The sequence below is a fragment of the Bidens hawaiensis genome, unplaced genomic scaffold (genome assembly GCF_021521415.1).
Source record: "Bidens hawaiensis isolate Kalapana, Puna unplaced genomic scaffold, B.hawaiensis_p1.1 tig00021988_1, whole genome shotgun sequence".
Lineage (NCBI taxonomy): Eukaryota > Viridiplantae > Streptophyta > Magnoliopsida > Asterales > Asteraceae > Bidens > Bidens hawaiensis.
The window spans coordinates 310,334-333,534 of record NW_027493402.1 but is presented as its reverse complement, the minus strand read 5'-3'; the positions used below and the strand labels follow the sequence as shown (position 1 = coordinate 333,534).

The window sequence follows — 23,201 nt, the reverse complement described above, 5'->3', positions numbered from 1 at the left end:
ATTTCTCTAATATTAACTAACTAAGGTGGACAAACGATGTCAAGCGAAATTTGAAAGATTGATTTTAAAAACAATTTAAGGAAAACACAACCTTCTCCGGATTTCAAGTTCTAGGTTTCACACAAAACCCGTTTGATTAATTAATTGGACACCACATAGACATGGTGCTGAAAAATCGGTTAATTTAGGTGGTAATTAAAAACATGTCTTTGTCTTCAGATCTTTTACAATTCAATTGCCATATTTACTAGTGTGAAATGTGAATTAATCAACCTACTATATGTCATACAAGAAGCTACTATGTATTATCATCAATCGAACAAGTTGTAAAGTAAGAATTACTAACATATCCAAAAACCAACACATCAAATTGTTTATACAACGTAGTGAGTGTCCCCAAACCAACGTCCAAAATCTTATACCTATACTAACGGCATATATTTCTTTTTTCATGATATATGCCTGCCTAACTTCAATATACAAGCCTATATTCCGCGTGCTCCTCTGGGCCTTGGTCAAACGTTAATGAGTAGTCCATGATGAATTATTTTATTAACTTGAGCCCACCTGATTCACCTTTGTTTTCTTGTTAGGCCGTCCAAACCGCTCGCCGCTCGTTCGAAAACTGCTAGGGAAATGCTCGCTCGTTTTTTCGATCGATTGTAAACGAGCCGTTATGCTCTGCTCGGTTTGTAAACCAGCCAAGGTATGCTCAGTTCAGTTCGGCTCGAATATTTTTAATTTATTTTATATATAATTATATATGAACAAATTATAAATATATAGACAACACACATAAACTATAAGCATAATTTTATTAAACCCTTAAATATTTTTTCTATTCCATCAATTTTATAGTTTCATTTGTTCGTTTTAAGTTTTCATAATACTATAAGTTTGTTTACATGCTCATTATATCTCACTACAAACATCTTTCTCATAAAAATTTACAACATATCACATATTTGTCTAAAAACTACTAATTTGTTTACAAAATATATTATTTACACCCTTAAAACGTGTTTCTTATTGAAATTTTTAGAATGACAGAGAAATAAATAGTGCTCGAAATCACTGGTTCGATCGAAAAATGCTCGTTTCGATTTGCGTTCGGTTCGAATTTTTCAGTCGTTCGGTTCGGTTGGGTTGTAAAGGAGCCACGCAACGAGCAAGTCTTCCCTAGGTTTGGCTTGGCTCGTGATCAAACAGCTCTAGTTTTATACTTGTATTTAAACTCTCCTACTCAAAAACTCAAAAGAAAAGTAGAGCAAATAAATTCATGACATAATTAATTTAACTAAATACATTTGATGGGTTAAACCATTTCCTTTGAATGACATAGAGTGAAATAGAAAAAAATTATGATGTGGAGCTTATATGAAATTAAATGGGTTAGAGTATATATCCCATGGCCTAAGAGAAAATTCCCTAACCGAACAACAAAACCAATAAACCAAACAATCAGTTATGGTATATTTCGATAACTGAAGTGTTTAGTTAAAGCTCAGTTTTATGCAATAACCAAACTGAACCACTCAACCAACCCATAGTCACCCCTAAAATTGTCTCTTTTTTAACAACATATGTAGTAAAAATACTTACAAATTAAAGCATACTTGCAGCATCACGCGAACACAAACACAAACACAAACACAAACATATACGTAGAAGAACAACGTGAACGTACTAGACTTTCTAACAACCATACAGACTAGAGTCGAAATATCACACATTTATTCAAACACACACAAACTTTTAGATCACATAAACGGTCAAAAGCTAGATGGAATGCTAACACATAATTGATGTGAAATTAAGAGGTTTAATACCCTTGAAAGCTTTGTAGATGTGCATGGCATACATTTTTGAAACATACATTTTTTGAACATATATGGAATTTGTAGGATTCGAAATTTAAAATTCAATTAATTCTTAACAATAATTAAGTTTTTATTAAACACTTGGCATTTTAGAGCAAAAACTTCAGTCAATCAGTATTGATGGAAAAAGTAATATATAAAAGATTAAACCTTTATAATTTTTTAAAAATAAAACTTAAAAGTTTACAAAAGAGGAAGAACATATAAATATAAAATCTATAAAATTTTAGAACTAACCCAACTGAAAGAAAATAAATATTCTATCAAAAAAATAAAAAGAAAAAAAACCTAGCTAGTCTGACACTCAAGTTCCTCCAAAAAACGCCACTCCCAAAACGGACGTTCCTTCAAATATAAACCTACAACACTCTGTTGGTGCATTGGTTTTAAAAAGTGAGAGACGAAGCAAAGTTATGGGGTTTAAAACAAAAGTATGAAGTGTCAGGCGCAAAAACTAGCTCTTTTTATGCGCGAGACGAACATATTTATATAATTTTTATATATGTATATTTTAGCATCCCGACCCATAATCTAGATATATTTAAGTATTATATAAGATTTAATTATATAAACTAAATACACATACAACATAAAAAGCGTGTTGTACAACATTTAGATGCTTAAAAACCATTTGCGTACGAAAGGCGAGCGCCTCAACTTCGCTTTAGGTCGTTTTTTTGCCTAAAATCTCGCGTGAGGCTCTCCTTTTAGACTTGTCCGCCTTAACTAGCCTAAAGCGATGAGAACATCACCTCATGCGTGCTTTTTTAAACCAATGTTGGTGCTCCTATCATATACAGAACTAGTTTTTAATATTAAAAGCCAAGAAATTTACAACTACATATTTAAAAACGATATGGCAAGAAAGTTGACGTGGGAAAACTGCAAACTGAGTGCGATGACTATAAATCTCGTAGTCAACTCTTGAAGATAAGATCAGTTTTTAAAAGAAGTGTGTCTATTTATTTTTTTTATTTATTGTGATTCTTAAATTTTCATTATAAAAATAGTTTATAATATTCTGCTTTACATTCCTCCCCTGTATGTGGGCTTGAACTTATCCTACTCCAAAATGAAACCCAATTTTCTTATCCTATTTACATTCCTCTTTTTCCAGAAACTTGGCTTAAGCATTCTTACCACTTCTTCAAATGTGACATGTATCCCAATGGAAAGACAATCCCTTCTCCTATTCAAACAAAGCCTCATAGATGATGTTCTATCATCATGGAGCGGATTAGAATTTTGTGAATGGCATGGAGTCGGGTGTGACATAAGAAATGGTCATGTTGCCAAACTTGATCTTCGTGACAAAGGGCTCGGCGGTAAATTGAGTCATTCGTACAGAATTTGAAGCATTTGCGTTACTTAGACTTAAGCTTTAACTATTTCCCAGGAAACATTCCTGAATTCATTGGATTGTTTCAGCGTCTGGAATACCTTAACTTGGCAGGCTCATTTGATAGCGGAGCCGTTCCTCAGCATCTCGGTAATCTCTCAAGGTTAGAATATCTTAATCTGAGACATAATAATGCCATTGTCAGGACCAGTGCCGGTAATGTTAAAACTCGAGGATCATAGATGATCTGGAATGGGTGTCTTCGCTATCGTCATTAAGGTACCTTGATCTATCAGGGGTAACCGTTGGTAAACATATTGATTGGTTTCATCCAGTAAACAAGCTCGATCCCTTCTTTGCTTACATTGAACATGGCTCTATGTGATATCAATATCCCTCTAATTGGATTGGTCAATTTCACGTCTCATAATTCACTCGACCTCTCTTTCAATTACATCGATTCCACCATTCCTAACTGGCTATCAAACCTTACTGGTCTCATGCATCTAAACCTTCATAAGAACCACTTCCAAGGTAAAACTCCTGGTTTTATTGGAATGTTTAGTGCTCTTGCTACCATCGACTTCTCGTTCAATTCCTTTGATACTTCAATACCAGATATGTTATGTAACTTGAGCAGCCTTGTACATCTGAACCTTTCACGGAACATGTTTTCTGGTCCTATTCCTGCAAGCGTTGGACAACTATTGAGGCTAGAAGACCTATATCTTGGTTATAATCAATTGACTGGGAACATTCCCATGAGTCTTGGGCAACTATCAAACCTCAAGAGTCTAGATCTCTCCCATAATTCATTGGTTGGGGTTCTTTCTGAAACTCATTTCACCAAGCTAAAGTATCTAAATTATCTGGTGTTGTCTTGGAATTCGTTAACATTGAACTTCAACTCTCATTGGATTGCTCCCTTCCAACTACGGACTCTTTCTGCAAGTTCCTGCAACATCGGACCCCACTTCCCGAATTGGCTTCAAACAAAGAAAAATCTTGAGACGTTAATCTTTCTAACTCGAGCATTAGAGATAAAATACCAGAGTGGTTTGAGAACATTTTGTCTCATATTCTTGACTTGGATTGTCCAATAACCAAATTGGTGGCAAAATACCACGATTTCATGGCATAAGTAGTAACCCGATAGGGGAGCGGATATTGAAGTTGAACTCGAACAAATTTGAGGGATTACTAGTTTCGTTTCCATCAAATGTGAATTTATTGGATCTCTCAGATAACTTACTATCGGTCAAGAATGATAAACGATAATTAACGCACAACTTATAAATAACCGACTTATATTATAACCAGAAAATATAACTCAAAAAACTCATTACAATAACTTTGGTAGTGATGGTGGTGATTGTTGTGTTTGTTGTTGTTATGATGTTGTTGTGTTGTATCTAACACTAACTTTGTACATGTATTTATACTAGTAACCCAACTTGGTCACCAAGCATAATATGTGGTCACCACTCAACTTGGCCACCAAGGTGAACTTGGGCAACAAGGTCAACTTGCACAACAAGGTGAACTTGGCCACCAAGCATATGGAATGTTTCATAATACCCCTTAGACTTTAACCGACTTGTTAAAACCTCTTAGGCCCGGTTCACCGACTTGTGACCCGGAATAGAAATTAATCCAACATTCACCCCCCTAATTTCTGATTCGGATTAGTAAGGTCTTCAACTCCAAGTAACTCGCGCATCTCCGTGAACTTGATTCTTGCGAGTGCTTTAGTGAGGATATCGGCCCGTTGCTTTTTCCCGCTAATGTGCTCAACATCGACCTCGCCGTCGTTGTAGCAATCTCAGATAAAATGAAAGCGAGATTTTATATGCTTTGTTCGGTAGTGAAAAACCGGATTTTTCACAAGGGCTATTGCTGACGTGTTATCAACTTTCAACATAACTTTCTGCAATGCTTCTCCAGTCAACTCGCTCAACAACTCTCGAAGCCATACAGCTTGACATGCGACTGCTGAAGCCGCCATGTACTCGGCTTCACACGATGAGAGTGCAACTGTCGCTTGCTTTTGTGAGCACCATGTAATTGGAGATTGCCCGTAATAAAACACGTGCCCCGTGGTACTTCTACCATCATCCTCATCTATGTTGTGACTACTATCACTATACCCGACAAGTCGTTGGACCCATTCTTCCCGTACTTGATCCCATAACTCGTCGTGTTCTTCAAGTATCTCAATAGGTGTCGTATTGCCATGCCATGAGATTCTCGTGGGCTTTGCATATATCGACTAACAATACCCACAGAGTACGCCATATCCGGACGAGTGTGTAATAAATACCGTAAGCAACCCACTACCTTTCGATACTCAGCTGCATCGAGTTCGACTTCATTCTCGGCTTTTGAGTATTTCACACCATGATCCATCGGGACTTGAGATGGATTACAGTTTTGCATACCAGTCTCCTTTAGAATCTTTTTGGCGTATCCTTCTTGTGTAATTACTATCCCGTCCTCTTGTTGGACTACTTCGATTCCGAGATAGTAGGTCAACTTTCCGGGATCCGACATCTCAAACTTGGTCGCCATACCCTTTTTGAAATCGGAAATTATACTCGAGCTTGTAGCTGTCACAAATAAATCATCCACATACAGGGCTACGATCAAAAAATGTTTCCCATCCGTCTTTCGGTAAACCGATTGTTCCTTGGAACATTTTTGAAACTTCATGTCTCGTAGGATGTTATCGAGCTTTGTGTTCCAAGCTCGGGGAGCTTCCCTTAACCCGTACAAGGCCTTTGACAACTTGTAAACTTTTGCCTCCTCGCCTTTTTTCTCGTATCCTTCGGGTTGAGAAACGAACACAACTTCATTCATTCACCATGTAGAAATGCCGTCTTTACATCAAGATGGTGGATTTCCTACCCGTTAGATGCAGCCAATGCGATTAGTAGCCGAACGGTCTCGATTCGGGCTGCCAGAGCGAAAACATCATCAAAGTCAATCCCGGGTTGTTGCACGTAACCCTTTGCAACCAACCGAGCTTTGTACTTGTTTATCGTTCCATCCGCATTTCGTTTGATTTTGAACACCCACTTCAACCCGATACATTTTGCACCATCTGGAAGTTCAACTAACCTCCATGTTTCATTCTTTTTTATCGAATCGATCTCAGTATTCATAGCTCGAACCCATTCTTGGTTCGACTTAGCCTCAAAATAGCTACTCGGTTCACCACTTGCTGTGAGAAGCAATTGCTCATAGTCAGAGTCAATATGTAACACATAATCTTCTTGTAATCTTCTTGGTAAAACCGAGACTCGGGTTGAACGTCTTAGACCCGTTTGGGCCTCATTTTCACCCGAATGGACCTATGACCCATTACTCGTCGACTGAACTTGAGAGCGGGTTGAGGAATTAGGCCCTATATGACTTGGTTCGGCTGAGTCGTTGGACTCGGGTTGAACCGATGATGTAGGTTCAGAGCTTGGGCTACCCGGGTTGCTTCTAGACATTTCTTCAATAGTGGGTTCGATTTGACCAGATCCGTTGCCAAACGCACACCCCAAACAATAGAAAACATACCCGGCTCATAGTCATTCTTCTCGACGTTCTTTACCCAATTCCACCCTTTGTTTTCGTCAAACACAACGTCCCGACTAACAACAATTTTCTGGGTGTTCGGATTGAAGAGACGGTATGCTTTTGAACCCGTCTCCGACCCGAGATAAACGAGCTGTCTTGACCTATCATCAAGTTTCTTTAGATGTACACTATCAACTTTAGCATACGCCATGCACCCAAATACTCGAACGTGTTTAATAATCGGTTTCTTTTTCTTGAACCGTTCATATGGAGTTTGATCAACCAAGGCCCGGGTTGGGACCCGATTGATTAAAAAGGTTGAATGTCGGACCGCTTCTCCCCACATATAATTTGGTACTTGCATTGCCTTTAGAATACTCCGCACCATCCCCATTAAAGTTCTGTTTCGCCTTTCTACCACGCCATTTTGTTGCGGCGTTTACGGGGCGGTTAAATGCCGAATAATTCCACTTTCATCGCAGAACCTATTGAAATCACGTGAAGTGAATTCTCCTCCCTTATCGGTTCGGAGAGTTTTCATTGGTAAACCCGCCTCCGTCTCGATCAGGGCTTTAAACCTCTTAAAACTTTCAAACGCTTCACCTTTTTCTTTCAATAAAAACGTCCACATGTATCATGAGTAATCGTCTATAATAACAAAGACATGCCTATTACCCGAGATAGTGGATGGGGTTATTGGACCGCACAAGTCACCATGAACTAACTCCAAAGGTTGGGATGCTCTAAACGAGGATGTAGCCGGAAACGAACGCCTCGTTTGTTTACCCACCAAGCACGATTCACACAACTGAGTTTTGTGTTCAACATGTGGTAAACCTCGTACAAGATCCTTCTTAGCCATCGATTTCATTAACTCAAAATTGATGTGCCCAAGTCTTGCGTGCCAACGCCATGCATCATCTTCAATATTTGATTGCAAACACACGGGAGCTCCAATTTTCATTCGTATTTTGTAGAGTCGGTTTTCGGATCTCTTGACCTTCATGAGTAACCTCCCTTTCTCATTGTACATGGTCAGAAGATTGTGTTTCATCCGAATGTCACATCCGGACTCCGTTGCTTGACCGAGACTTATTATATTATTTTTTAACTCCGGAATATAATAAATCTCGGTTAACAAGTCTTGGTCACCCGATTTTCCTTGGAAAAGAATTGAGTCTTTTCCCTTGATTTGAACAAATGACCCATCTCCGAACTTAACCCTCCCGGTTATGTTCTCGTTTAACTTTAAAAAATACGACCGGTTTCCTGTCATATGATTACTTGCCCCATTATCCAAATACCATACATCATCTTCGACCCGTTCGGTCTCTTATTTCTTTGGTATTAGGTTTTGTTCATTTAAGAACACAACTTGATGCATATATGCCGCATCATCAAAAATTTCACGGGCTTCAGTTTTGTTTGCTTCTTGACCTTTTTGAACTCGGTCCGGGCAACCGGATGCAAAGTGACCAAACTGGTCACATCGGTAACATAAAATCTTTGACCGATCTTTCTTCACCCTTACTTTTCCCCGACTTGATGACTCTTGTTCGGTACTAGGGGTTCGGTATTGGCCATTGAAACGGCCTCGACCGCGACCTCGACCTCCTCGTCCTCGTCCCCCATTAGATTCAAAACTTCTATGACTTGATGAATCATATTTACCGAATAAAAGTTTACCTTGGTCACCCCCTTGAATTTCTTCTCCTCGGATTCGCTCCTCAAAGGCTCAGAGTCGACCTACAACATCTTCAAATCCCGTTTTATTGAGATCCAACATTTGCTCAAGCGAAGCAACCATTTGAATATACTTTGATCTTGGGAGACTTTTGAGAAACTTCTTTACCAACCTTGCTTCATCTATAACTTTGCCGAGAGCCGCTAATTTCAAGGCAATGCTCGATAACTTGCCCGCAAAGTTATCTATGGAATCTGACTCGTTCATCTTCATATTTTCAAATTCCATTGACAAGGTTTGGAGACGTGCTTCTCTAACCCGTTCGGCACCTAAGTGTCGGGTTTTAATCGAATCCCACATGGCTTTAGCAGTTTCTTGATCTCCAATTTGCATGATCAAGGTTTCGGGTATGGATTGAAACAACAAGGCCATAGCCATGTCATTTTTGTCTTCATCAGAGACACCCGAGTTGATGGTGTCCCAAACTTTGTGAACTCTTTGGACTACTTTCATCCTCATAGCCCACACGGTATAGTTCGTTGTAGTTAACATTGGACATTGAACTAGAAGATGGCCCATTCTCTTTCCCCTTTGGCGGCGGCGGTGGAGTCGTGTCACCCATGGCTACTCAAACCCAACTTGTTTGAATAAAGTAACAACTGAACGAACTATGCTATCGACAATGACAACAACTTCTTTGGGAGATCAAACCAACTTGTTCGATCAACCACGATAACAACTTCTTCAGGAAATCAAACCAACTTGTTCGATCGAGACACCTTCTTTGTTGGCCGTTAATTATCGCGTTCTTGAACCGAGCTCTGATAACAATTCAAGAATGATAAACGATAATTAACGCACAACTTATAAATAACCGACTTATATTATAACCAAAAAATATAACTCAAAAAACTGATTACAATAACTTTGGTAGTGATGGTGGTGATTGTTGTGTTTGTTGTTGTTGTTGTTATGATGTTGTTGTGTTGTATCTAACACTAACTTTGTACATGCATTTATACTAGTAACCCAACTTGGTCACCAAGCATAATATGTGGTCACCACTCAACTTGGCCACCAAGGTGAACTTGGGCAACAAGGTCAACTTGGCCAACAAGGTGAACTTGGCCACCAAGCATATGAAATGTTTCATAATACCCCTTAGACTTTAACCGACTTGTTAAAACCTCTTAGGCCCGGTTCACCGACTTGTGACCCGGAATAGAAATTAATCTAACAATTGGGACATGTTCCTGAAACAAACGATACAATGAATCCAAGTCTACAATTTGTTACTCTCTCAAAAAAACAACAGGAAGCATTCCAGTACACTTATGCAAGGTTCCTAGCATCCTGGTTTTGGATTTATCACAAAATAATTTTTCAGGAAGGCTTCCTGGGTGCTTCTGGAAATTGATTAATTGTTACAAGTTCATTGGGTTCTCTAAAAGATCTAAACTCGTTGCACTTGAATAACAACAAATTTGAGGGGGGCATCCCTAAGTCCTTGCAAAACATGATTAGGTTGGACACTATGGATTTAGGGTACAATTCTTTCACGGGTACCATCCCTTCCTGGATTGGTGAAAACCTATACGGTCTTAGATTTTTAAATCTACAGTCAAATAAGCTGACAAGCAAGATTCCACTACAACTTTGTCAACTCAATGCTCTTCAATACTTAAGTTTGGCACGTAACAACATAACTGGGACTATCCCTCAATGCTTCTGGAAATTAAGTAGCATGAAGCACACAACTTTCGAACAAGGCTTTAGCTATATCCAATATGCGTCTTCCTACCAAGAAAATATTTTTGTTACTATGAAAGGAATGCAGTTGGTGTACACAAAGACAAGAAAGTTTCTTAAATCCTTAGACCTCTCAAGCAATAATATTACTGGAGAAATTCCCAGTGCTCTAATGATTCTTGTGGGGTTGAAGAATTTGAATCTTTCTAGAAACCTTCTAGAAGGGAAGATCCCAATGGCCATTGGAGTTCTACAGCAATTGGAATCTTTAGATTTGTCGATGAACATGTTGTCTGGTTCGATTCCTCAAAGTTTGAGTAGCTTGTACTTTCTAAGCTACTTGAACCTATCTTTCAATAACCTATCTGGGCCGATTCCAGTTGGAAATCAGATCCATACTCTAGATGACCGATCTATTTTTGAAGGGAACAATGGACTATGTGGTCCACCAGTTTCAAGGAGTTGCAACGGAAATGATGTAACCGACACCCATGTTCGTGAGGATGATGGTCAAAATGATATTAGAGGCTTGTGGTTTTATACTGGCACGGGACCAGGGTTCCTTGTTGGATTCATGGGACTACTTGGGAGCTTGCAATTCATCAGGAGCTGGAGGGTGGCTTACTTTGAAATGCTTGAAAAGATTTACAGTTGGCTAACGATATTGAGTCTTGCTTGCTTAAGGAGGAATGTTTTCGAGTACGCTTTCAAACTCCGGTTCGCATAAATATTAAAAAAAGCATGATAAATATAAACTCTTATACAAGTGCAATTATTTTATTACTCAACTTTCCCATATTTGTGAATCCAGTTTGATATGCAACATTGTTCAATGCATGAAACTAAAAGTCGTTAAAAAGTATGGCTCTAGATTTTGGTTTCCTTTTATTGGTTTGTATTGTAAACAACTACTATCAGTCAGGGGTGCGCATAAAACCGATTTAACCAATCCATAACCGTATTAACCGATAAAACCAAACTGAACTTAAAACCAATGGGTCGGTTTATATTTTTTATGAAAACCGCCAAATTCGGGTATTATAGATAATTGCCTACCCGCCATAACCGAATTGACCCATGCATATGACTAATCCATTTGTTTAGCCAAAAATTAGTGCATGTCCATATGATATAATTAATATTTTAGCTTTGAGGTTTTTTATTACCATACCAATCTTTAGAATCATATTCAAATTATTGATATATTCCAATTCCATAATCACAATCCGTCAATCCCAAGGACACTAACAAGAGTGTTTATTGGTTAATTAAAGAGATTATTTAATAATAATATGTTAGTTTATTATGGTTTTGTTTTAATCGTTTAACTATTTTATATTTTGTAATGATTGGTTTCATTTTTTAATGCAGTTTTGTTTTGATTTAATACGTATACGTTAGTTTATTACATTATATTTTATAATGACCATATGTCTCAGACTTCTATGCTGCTTCTTATAATACTGCACCTTAACATATTGCATATCAATCTCTGCTCTTATCACAGTTATTTATATTGATGTTCTCATTTGTTGCCACACCTTTCATTGCTTTATAGTGAATACCAACAAATGTTAGTATGAAACTTTTTGGATACTATCTAATTATTAATACTTTTTAATAGTGTTTTAAAATGTTTTTTTAAGACATAATATAAATGATACCTTAGGAAAGTATTTCCTGGGAATTTTAGCACATTGTAAGACGGTAAAAGCGCGTGCTTAAAGTTTTTTGATGTTTCACCTTTTACGCCTCGTAATAAACTAGTACTTTTAAATATATGCCCAAAGCAACCGCAAATCAATGGCTAAAAATATTAGATCATATTTATATTAGAGTGAATTAAAACCTCGTCCTTTAGATTTACCCTGAATGAATTACACGTTGTGTCATTTAACCAAGATAATCACAAAGAACGTTCGTTACTTGAAAAGTTGTAACATGTTATGTCATTTACACTATCTCGTGTTTGAATTCTGTTAGTTTTTTTTTACCTTTTTTTAGTTGATTATCTCATACATAAGGATGCTAGATTTCTTGTTAGAAAAGATTTCAAAATTATCACAAACTCATCCTTCTTTTTTTTAATTGAAGCGTGTTGTACAACTACTTAAGATAATAAGATGTTGTAATTGGGATCGATGAGTCCGGGAACAGACGGCTTCTTAGCTAATTTTATATCAATGTGGGTTGTTAAACCCTCCTGTAATTAGTATGATTGCATCTCTTTTGGTGGATTAGGCATCCAATTATCCAAAGTAACACTGCTTTATGCAACCATGTTACATTATAGTTTCGAACTTTCGATTATTAATTATCTTATTAAATCCTTCTATGAAGATTAGTAAAAAGTAATGGCACCTTCACATTTCCAGTTAGCTCTAAAGAGAGATTTTGGTTTGATGTTTAGAGTACATGATTTTGTATTCATTTTAATGAGAGCGTGTTGTAATGCATGATGCATCACGATGCATTTTTATTGATGACTAGTAACATTCGTTTCTTTGATTAATGTTTTGTACAAAGCTATAAAGCAATAACTTTTATTGGTGAAGTACCTTAGTCTGTCAGTTCGGTAAGTTCAGTTGTTTTATCGATACATTTGGAGTGTTAAATAGATCATGTTCTAGGTTAACATGTTGGACTGGACATTAACATTCGTGCTAGAGTGTTTGCTAGTACTGTAACAATATTCTTCAACTGTATTTTTCGAAAGCATGTATTCCATGCCTACATAAAATATCAAAATGACAACTTCTTTCTCAAGGGTGAGCAAATGACCAAATTAATCAAACCGTAACTGAATTAACCAACTTAACTTAAATAAATTAGTTGAACCATAACTAACTGACGGCTTGATTAAGCCATAATTAATTAACCGAAACTGTGGTTCGGTTTCAGTTTTGGTATGTGACATAACCGAGTTGACTGAGCCGAACCAATTATACATATAGCTATTCAGTTTTTGTAATGACTTTATGATATTTATCTTCATACTTCATATTATATCAATCAATCAATCAATCATACCCAGTAAAATCCCACCGACAGCAAAGCTATAAGTAGGGTCTGGGGAGGGTGGGATGTAGGCACACCGTACCTCTATCCAAAGGAATAAAGAGGTGGCTTCCAGAGAGACCCTCGGCTCTAAGTACATGTGTATGAAGCAAAATAAAGGAAATCAAAGTTTAACAGCTATATAAAAACTACTACTAATTATAATAATATTAATAATAATATTAATAATAAGATCACAGTTTAACAGCTATATAAAAGCTAATAATAATAATAATATATGTAAGGGAAATACCATTATGGTATGTGACCTAAATAAGTTAAGTCTAAGCCCTAAGGTATTCAATTCTCTCTAAAAATCCTTAACCTTAATTCTACTTCTCCACGAATTCCTATCCTCAACCATGTCCTCGGAGAGGTTTAGGTCTATCAAATCATGCCTAATCCTCTCATCCCAAGTCAATTTCGGTCGTCCTCTACCCCTCCTCCCCTCTATAGTAATGTTGTCTACGGATCTAACAGGATTCGTCGTCAGTCTTCTCTTTACATGTCCAAACCATCTCAATCTCCACTCTCTTATCTTGTCTGCTATGTTCGACACCCCTAATCTCTCGCGAAACACAACGTTTCTTATTCGGTCTAGCCTTGTGTGCCCACACATCCAACGTAGCATTCTCATTTCTGCTACCTCCATCTTCTGCACTTGTGCCTTCTTGATGGCCCAACAATCTGTTCCATATAGCATTGCAGGTCTAACTGCCACCCTATAGAATTTTCCCTTTAGTTTAGTCGGGAAACTCTTGTCGCACAATATACCTGTGGCTGCTTTCCATCTACACCATCCTACCTGAACTCGGTGGGTCACATCACTGTCTAATTCCCCATCGCTCTGTACAAAAGATCCTAAATACTTGAACTTCATTACCTGCGGGACCACTTGCCCTTCAATTGTGATCTGTGCGTCTTCATTGTCGTTTATCCCACCAAAATCACAGTGGAGGTACTCCATCTTAGATCGGCTAATCTTTAAACCTTTTGTCTCTAAGGTTGTTCGCCACTCCTCAAGCCTCATGTTTAGATCTTGTTTTTTCTCAGCAAGTAACACAATATCGTCTGCGAACATCATGCACCACGGGAGAGTCCCCTGAATCGACTTTGACAGCTCATCCAAGACTACTGCAAAGAGAAACGGGCTCAACGCTGACCCCTGGTGAAGACCTACCTCTACAGGAAAGAAATCAGTATCCCCCACTGGCGCACGGACACTTGTTTCACTCCTGGTATACATATCCATAATTATCTCTATGTATTTCCTGGGCACTCTTCTACCCTCCAAGCACTCCCAGAGCACCTGTCGTGGCACACTGTCGTAGGCCTTTTCTAGGTCAATAAACACCATATGTAGATCACGCTTCTTCTCCCTATACTTTTCCATTAATCTTCTTATAAGGTGTATTGCCTCTGTGGTGGAACGCCCCGGCATGAAGCCAAATTGGTTGACCGTAACCTGAGTTTCTCGTCTAAGTCTAACCTCAATCACTCTTTCCCATAGCTTCATAGTATGACTTAGTAGTTTGATTCCTCGGTAGTTACCACAACATTGGGCGTCTCCTTTGTTCTTATAGATAGGAACTACAACGCTGCTCCTCCACTGGTCTGGCATCTTACCTGATTTGAGAATACTATTGAACAGAGTAGTTAACCACATAACTCCTTCCTCCCCCAGACACTTCCACACCTCGATGGGTATGTTGTCTGGGCCAACCGCCTTAGACCTTCCCATCCTCCTCAGTGCATCCTTCACCTCTTCTCGTGTGATCCGTCGGCAGTAGCAGTTATTCGATTGTTGTCGTTGAAAGTTTGTGTTGTCATGTTCTTCTTGGTAAGCTCTCCCATTGTTAAAAAGATTGTGGAAGTAGGTTTGCCATCTTAGCTTGATGTCCTGCTCCTTGACCAGTACATGCCCATCTGTATCCTTTATGAACTTCACCGGTCCTAGATCTTGCCTTCTACGCTCCCTGGCTTTGGCAATCTTAAACATAGCTTGTTCCCCCTCTTTTGTTTGTAGACTTTCATACATCCGTTTAAAGGCCGCCTTCTTTGCTTCCGCCACTGCCTTCTTCGCCTCTATCTTGGCCGTTTTGTAGTTGTCCCTCAATTCCACTCGCTCCTCCTCATTCGTGCACCTCATTAGCTCCCTAAAACATCCTTGTTTGTCCCTTATCTTGTCTTGCACTGCGTCATTCCACCACCAAGACTCCTTATGCCCACTTGTCTTTCCTGTTGTGACCCCGAGAGTCTCCTTTGCTACTTGGATGATCTTTGTCTCCATAGCTTCCCATATATGAGTTGAGTCCCCATTTAGTCGAGCCCGCGTATGCAGTATGAGTTTATCCTTAAACAGTAGGAGATTTTCGTCCTTCAAATTTCCCCATCGAATTCTCGGTGTACCTTTCTTCTCTCGAACAGTCAGCTTATTTCTGAAGGCTATATCTGTCACTAGTAGTCGATGTTGAGTCACAACTGCCTCCCCAGGTATGACTTTGCAGTCCTTCCACCAACGTCGGTCTCCTTGCCTCATCAAAAGGTAGTCAATTTGCGTGTCGCGTCCGCCACTGCTAAAAGTGATTAAATGAGAATCTTGTTTAATCACTTTTAGCAGTGGCGGACGCGACACGCAAATTGACTACCTTTTGATGAGGCAAGGAGACCGACGTTGGTGGAAGGACTGCAAAGTCATACCTGGGGAGGCAGTTGTGACTCAACATCGACTATTAGTGACAGATATAGCCTTCAGAAAAGCTATGATTAAAGATTTAACTCTCAACATCGACTCCATATTATGATCTCCATATTATGATACCCCATATTAAAGATTTAATATGGGATTAAAGATGGGATTAAATCTTTGAATTGGGATTAAAGATTTAATATGGGATTTAATATGGGATTAAATCTTTGAATTGGGATTAAAGATTTAACTCTCAACATCGACTACTAGTGACTCAACATCGACTCCATATTATGATACCCCGAAAAGCTTATGATTAAAGATTTAACTCTCAGTTAAAACAGACTCCAATATAATATAAGGGATTCTTAATGATATGAAAAATTGAGCCAAAATTGTTGAGTTGAAAAAAGGTTGCCAAGTCAAACTCGATTAACAAGTTAACCGAATAACAAATTAGGAAAATCTTGTCGGATATAGTTGGCTTGGTCCGACCAAGAAAGACAGGGGACTCTCTAGGCGTTGCTTGGGTCAAGTGAAGTAAAGACTCGCTACCTATAAACAAAACAAGAAAAATGAAGACTTCCCTCTAAACATCACTGAAAATTTCATCTGCTTTTCATGAATGCTAGATATAAGATTTTTAGTTCAAATTAATGACGTGTTGACACTAACTGATTCCATGTTAAAAACTATTGAATAATTCGCTGACTTCTTAAAACATATTCATAAGTAATAACCAAAATTAATTAGTTGTGGTTTTTTTTTAAATGAAGCGTTCAGTTCAGCAATAAGCAAACCGAACCAGAAAACCAACCAATACCAGTGCTGTAAAATCCGCTAGGCACTAGTAGGGCAGTGATGTAGGGACTAGCGATGAATTGGGATTAATAAAAGCCTACAAATAAAAGCATATTTACAAGAACACACGAACACATACACAAACAAATACATAGAACAACGTTGACGTACTAGACTTTCTAACAGCCATACAAACTAGAGTCGAGACGAAACATCACACATTTATTCAAACACACGAAAACTTCTAGATCACAATAACGGTCTAACGCTAGATAGAATGCTAACACATTAACCACAACCCTGGCCCGCTTCCTAATGATGATTCGGGCCCAAGAGCGCTAGAAGAAAGGTACGGTAATGGCCCGATGTCTCAGAGTGAACTGCATCATTCAGACTTTTGTGATGCTTCTTATGATACTCCGCCTTAATGTATTGCATATCAATCTCGGCTCTCGTCACAATTACCCTTGTCAACGTTTTATCGTTCGTTCCCAAACCTTTCATTGCTATATGCAATACCTATGAAAAATATAAAGTTTTTTAAACATTTTAATTAATTATTAAATACAACTCAATGTTTTAAAAAACGCATTAAATTTTTTTAAGGCGCTAATATAAATGATACCTTAGCGAAGTACTTCGCAGGATTTTCAGCACATTGTAAGATGGTAACAAGCGCGTGCTCAAAGTTTCCCGACGTCTCACCTTTTACAGCCTGTAATAAGCAAATAAATAAATGAACACTAACTTATAAATATACCGAAAAATGGTTATTTTGCGTGAATTTTTTTAGATTGCACCTTTTTTAGTGAGTTCCCGTACATGTTATGATATGCAGAACTAACAGCCGCCATATGAGCTCGACTTCTTCCACTGAAAATAGCTCTAAACGTCTTCTCATCAGTCCCGAGCCTCTTCTCACCGGCTTTAAACAAAGCTTTAGCATCATTATCCACCATTGTTCTATCAACTTCCAACCCTTCGCTTCGAGGTGTACTCAAATATGCGAGAAGCAACTGCAAAATAATATCTGAAATGTTAAATCACACTCTTATTATTATTATCGTAAATTACACTTTTCGTCCTTTAGGTTTACCCTAAACCACAGGTTGTCCTTTGACTAAAGTGATTACAAATAACGTCGGTTTTTGAAAAGTTGTAACACATTACGTCTTTTTCACTAACTAGTGTTAAGAAAACATTTTTAAATGTTTTTACAAATTGACTATTTTGCCCTTATTCCTAAATGGACAAAATGCGTAATTTTCACATTTTTCTTACAAAATGACTATTTTACCCTCACACGTAGAAGAACAAAATATGAAATATTCACGCTTTTTTTTTCACAAAATGACTATTAAGCCCTTTCGCCTAAAAGAGCAAAATGTGTAATTTTCACGCTTCATTTTACAAAATGACACTTTAGCCCTTAATATAATAATTATTTTACCCTCAATGTAACATATAAACTCTTTACCTGTCCAAGATCACCAGAGGTTTGAGTTTGAATGGCGTGCTCAAGGTACGCACCATAAAGCGCATGGTACAGCTGCTTAAGTTGTTGTAATTGGGATGGAGTCCGGGAACATATCACTTCAGCAGCTGCTTTTAGATCAATGTCAGTTGTTAACGCGTCATGTAATATCATCGCGTCCCTTCTTGCTGGATCAGGCATCCAAAGTAACACTGCTTTCTGAAACCATTAATATCATATTATCATCATTTCAATTATTAATTTTATTACTATCTTATTAAATTGTTAAAAAGATTAGTAAATATAATGTTACCTTCACATTTCCACTTAGCTCTGAAGAGAGTCTTTTAGTAAGAGGTTCAGAGTACATGATTTTGTATTCGTTTTCAATGAGCGCGCGTTGTGACGCATCGCGATGTGCAAGAATATTGATAACTGCTGCCGTGTCACAACCGAGACCTGAAGACAATTGGTCAAAAAGTGGTCAATCCAAGAGAACTAGCTACCTTAGATCGAATCCAAACGGGCCAGAAACTACTTTAAATATTAGAGAAAACTTCTGAACATTTATTAGGAACTCTACTTATGAACATTTATAACTAGTATAAACAGATTCAGCATCTTTATGTACATTAATTAGCATTAAATTATAAAAAAAAAAGTAATTACTGTGAGCTTTTTCTTTGCATAAAAGAATGAAAACAGGGAGATAATTATCTAGTCTCGTTTTAACTTACGAGAGCTTGAGCTTGGCTCGTTCCGAGCTCTTTTTCTGAAGCTCGAGCTCGGCTTATTTATCATTTATCAATTATTTTATATAATATTTTAATTATATATATATATTTAATATTTGTGAAAAACGTTAAACGAGCCTAAGCTCAGCCCGAACTCATGTAGAGTTGTAGACCTTAAACGAGCCTAAGCTCAGCTCAGCTCGAGCTCATGTAGAACCTTAAGCGAGCCAAATCTCGGCTCAAGCTTAGCCGTGTAATGCAAAATTATACACAAAGCTCATTAAGGCCGATGAGCCTAAACGAGCTTCCCATAAAAGGCTCGAGCTCGAAAAAGCTCGGCTTGTTTCGACTTACGAGAGCTTGAGCTTGAGATAATTAGCTCCACTCGCGAGTCGTCTATTCAAGCTCAGGCTTGGCTCATTTATCATTTATCAATTAAATTATACAAATTTTTAATTATTTTTATATATCTGTGAAAAACCTTAAACGAGCCTAAGCTCAGCTCGAACTCATGTAGCACCTTAAACGAGCCAAATCTCGGCTCGAACTTAACTACGTAATGCAAAATTTATACATAGAATTCCACAAGAGTTAAAACTTAATTATACACAAAGCTGTTAACGCTCGAAAAAACCTAAACAGTAAACGACGCCAAAGAACGATAATTTTATTTTCATTAGGATCGGTTTTGCCATTCAAAAGGGGGTGGCGGCACAGCTTGTTGCCCGCTTACCTGCCTCTGTATTGTAATTGGATCCTTTTATTTGAAATGATAAGTTTAATCTTTATTTGACACTTGAGCTTGAAAAAGCTCGGCTCGTTTGAGCTTTTTATCGATCCGATCTCGAGTACCCTAAATTATAGGCTTAATAATATTTAGGGATAAAAACAAAACAACAATAAGTACAATTATTATCCCCAAATTATCAACTCTAAAATTCAAGAATCTGCAAAGAAATGAACACTAACATGTTAAATTACAAAATTAAAGACTACCCAGTTCAATTATCAACATATAATCCAACTGCATGTTGTCAATTTCATAAAATCTGAAACAAATTGCTGGAAAAAAAACACAGAATTGTGTGAAATTAAAAGGTTTAGTAATACCCTTGAAAGCTTTGTAGAGGTGCATGGCGTCATCACGAGGTGAAGATAACACTGGTGGAATCGTTAAAGAAGCCATTGTAGAGTGGTTTGTTTGTTGAATGATATTATGATTGTACAATTTTAAAGCTTTTATGCTACTTTGAAATGATGAAGACAGAAAGAAAGAAAGAAAAAAAGAAAGAAAGAAAAGAAACCATGTGCTTTTCAAAAGGTTGGTTGGGAGTGTTTTGTTTGGTATACGTCTAATAATAGCTTCGAGGCGTTTTACATTTTTTAGTTAAGGATCGGTCTTGTGAGGAAAAACGTCTAAGTAAAGACGTTTTTCTGGATTGGCTAATTTAAGGTCATGTTTACCTAGACGTCTTCTAAGTGGACAACGTCTATGTAAATATAAGTAGACTTTGTTATTTTGCTTTTTTAATGAATAATAATAGTATATAACGCGTTTGCACTTTTAAGAGGTTACGTTTACCTAACCGTCTTGTGAGGGCAATACATGTAGGTAGACGTCTTTCTAGATTGGCTAACAGCTTAACATAGAGGTAACGTTTACGTAGACGTCTTGTAAGGAGAAAACGTCTGCGTAAATATAAGGTAGACTTTGTTATTTTGCTTTTTCTTTAATTAATTTTGGATCAGCATGTTTGATTTTTTTTAGAACAACAGTTTATTAGATTAAAAGGTTTGATAATTCTGGATCAGTTTAATACTAATAACTTGGAAGTAATGAGTATCAAACGTGATACATACTCTAAATCTTTTTTTAAAAAGTATTTAAAATACCTATGTAATGCAGTGGACTTGGTTTTTGAAATGAATTTTTTTGATTTTGGACATTTTGTTTGGGCATTTAACATGTAATCCCACTTAGCTATTGCTAATATAACGTATGTATGTGTACTTTCAGGTTGGATGGTTTGATTGCTTGCTAAATCAAGATCAAGTCTCGGGATAAATGGTCACACAAGGAATATCATTGTTGTCGGTTGAAGTTTACAAATGTTAAGTTGAATGGTGTTGATATAACCATGACCTTAGTGTCAATTCTATTTGAAAAGCTTTGTAAACAAGTAAACAAGAAGTTGAAAAATTTTAGGTGTCATTCCGTTTACGTGGTCAACTTTCATTAAAGATTAAAAAAAGAAGAAAAAGAAAATTTTGGAACCCTTTTTTCACATTATATGACTTGGTTCTTTTATAAAAATTTTAGGTGTAACAAGTTTGGGACTTTGGTATTATGTGAATGATATATATTTAAGGATGATGGTGACATATGGAGGAAATGATTAATGATGAGTCATCAATCCTATCTTACTCTGAACCCCACTTCAATGGGCTAAAACCCAAATTGTTCACAGGCTTTGCATCATCATAACATTCGTCTTTGTTTGGGCCACTTTTGCATATTTCATGGGCCCAACCCCAACGGGCTAAAACCCAAATTATTTATTATTGTTTTGGTGAATGGTGATTATGGTGCCTTATGCCATCTAGTTACCTATAAATTTATCGACTTTTTATTTTTTATTTCAGCGACTTAAACAATTGAATGGACTCAATGGAGCTAATAACTGTGGTTCGGTGATCAGCTTTACCTGTTCCTTCTATATATTCTGTTCTTGACACCACATTGCTTTATATAAAAATGACAAATATAATTATTTATAAGCATACTAAGTTAGTACACAACACTGTTTAAATAAGGGTGAAACTGGACATAAAGTGCTTGTAGTTGTAGGTGGATATACCTGTTTTGATCCAATACGAACCGTCTATTTTGCCATCTATAGAGAGATCATACTAAAACGGTATGTTTTATAACTTTCTTATAGATTGCTAACACTAACAAAGGTTTATTGGAGAAAATATTGATTGCATTTATTTGTTTTGTGTAATTACTTGAAAATGATAACCCTTCATTTAATTAAAATAAGAGAGTTTGTCTCTCAGCAGCCTGTAAAAGAAAATTGGTTAGTGAGTAAATTAATATACTTAGAGATTATAAGCAATATATTAGTTGTTGTGGAGATAAAATATTGTGCAAAAGATCTCTTACAATCTGATCTCCTGGGTCAGGATTTAAATTACAAGTTGCTTCAAAAACATATGTTGTATGAATCTAAAAGCCATTGAAAATGGCTTAACTTAGAATAATTAACAAGAAAAGGTGTGAGTCAAACCTTTTGATAAGACCAAATCTTTGTGGGATTGATATCTGTTCAAGCTGCTTTCGAGTTAAGTTGACTTTGAGAAAGCGTTTGGTTTTCATGAAAGAGATTACACGTGGGTCGGTTTAGAGGAACAAATTAACGAGTGGCCAAGTGTAGAATGTCATCTTAGCAAAGTGAGGCATGAGACCTATGTAGTGGCAAAATGTTCGCATATATATCAACACGTTATGTAAATCTTAGTTTATGGATTATGGGAGAACTCTACAGTTAAAAGATGTCTGATTGTATGTCTTCAAATGGTAGAATATCGGTTTTTGCACGTTAACGAGCACGATTGCAATAATTTTACAGACTCTATTTGCGTTTTGGTGGGCTTTATTTACACTACTAAAATCTACTAAAAAACCAACAACTTTTATAGACGGAAGGATCCGTTAATGTTGAAGGCGGGTCTCGTTATTCCTGTGACCATTTCCATTACCTGTTTTAAACAAGTATAGTTTTATAGATACAATATCATTTAGTCATTCACAATGTCATTCAACAATGTATATAGTATTTTTGGAAAACTTACTTTCACTCTACCCAACTTTGGAGCAACGTACTAAAACTCCACCGATCAAAATAAGTATCAAATAAGTTAACTATCAGAAGAATGAACAGAGTTCATCTTCGCTTCCCGTATATATGTTCCTTCAACTCTTCAAGTTCTTATTCCTTGTCACTAGTACCGACTTTGATAACATCATTTGTGACAAGAGAAACATGTTCGATACCCAAATTCATTGATATATGTGTTGAATGGATTATACTTTCGTTTATTTAAAAGAGTTGTTTGTCATATCCTTCGCGATATTACTAACGTCAAATTGTCCTAGTTCATATATCCCACTTCACTTCGGCTTAACATCATCCCGCCGAGAATGACCATTGTTGGACTGCCTAATTA

General features: G+C 37.1%; 2 protein-coding genes and 1 pseudogene across 2 annotated transcripts in view; 1 reads left to right on the top strand and 2 right to left on the bottom strand.

Moving 5' to 3' along the window:
• Nucleotides 1-23,201, bottom strand: part of LOC143564327 (purple acid phosphatase 8-like) — a 100,948-nt gene that overhangs the window by 26,753 nt on the left and 50,994 nt on the right. The gene's annotated exons all lie outside the window — the stretch shown is intronic.
• Nucleotides 2,953-10,943, top strand: LOC143564334 (receptor-like protein EIX1; annotated as a pseudogene).
• Nucleotides 16,900-20,276, bottom strand: LOC143564326 (annexin D5-like). Its single transcript, XM_077051635.1, has 6 exons — nucleotides 20,082-20,276; nucleotides 18,551-18,696; nucleotides 18,241-18,456; nucleotides 17,564-17,779; nucleotides 17,389-17,478; nucleotides 16,900-17,282 (listed from the first exon to the last, which is right to left on the bottom strand). The coding sequence occupies exons 1-6, from the start codon at nucleotides 20,155-20,157 to the stop codon at nucleotides 17,076-17,078; spliced, it is 951 nt and encodes a 316-aa protein (XP_076907750.1). The 5' UTR covers nucleotides 20,158-20,276; the 3' UTR covers nucleotides 16,900-17,075.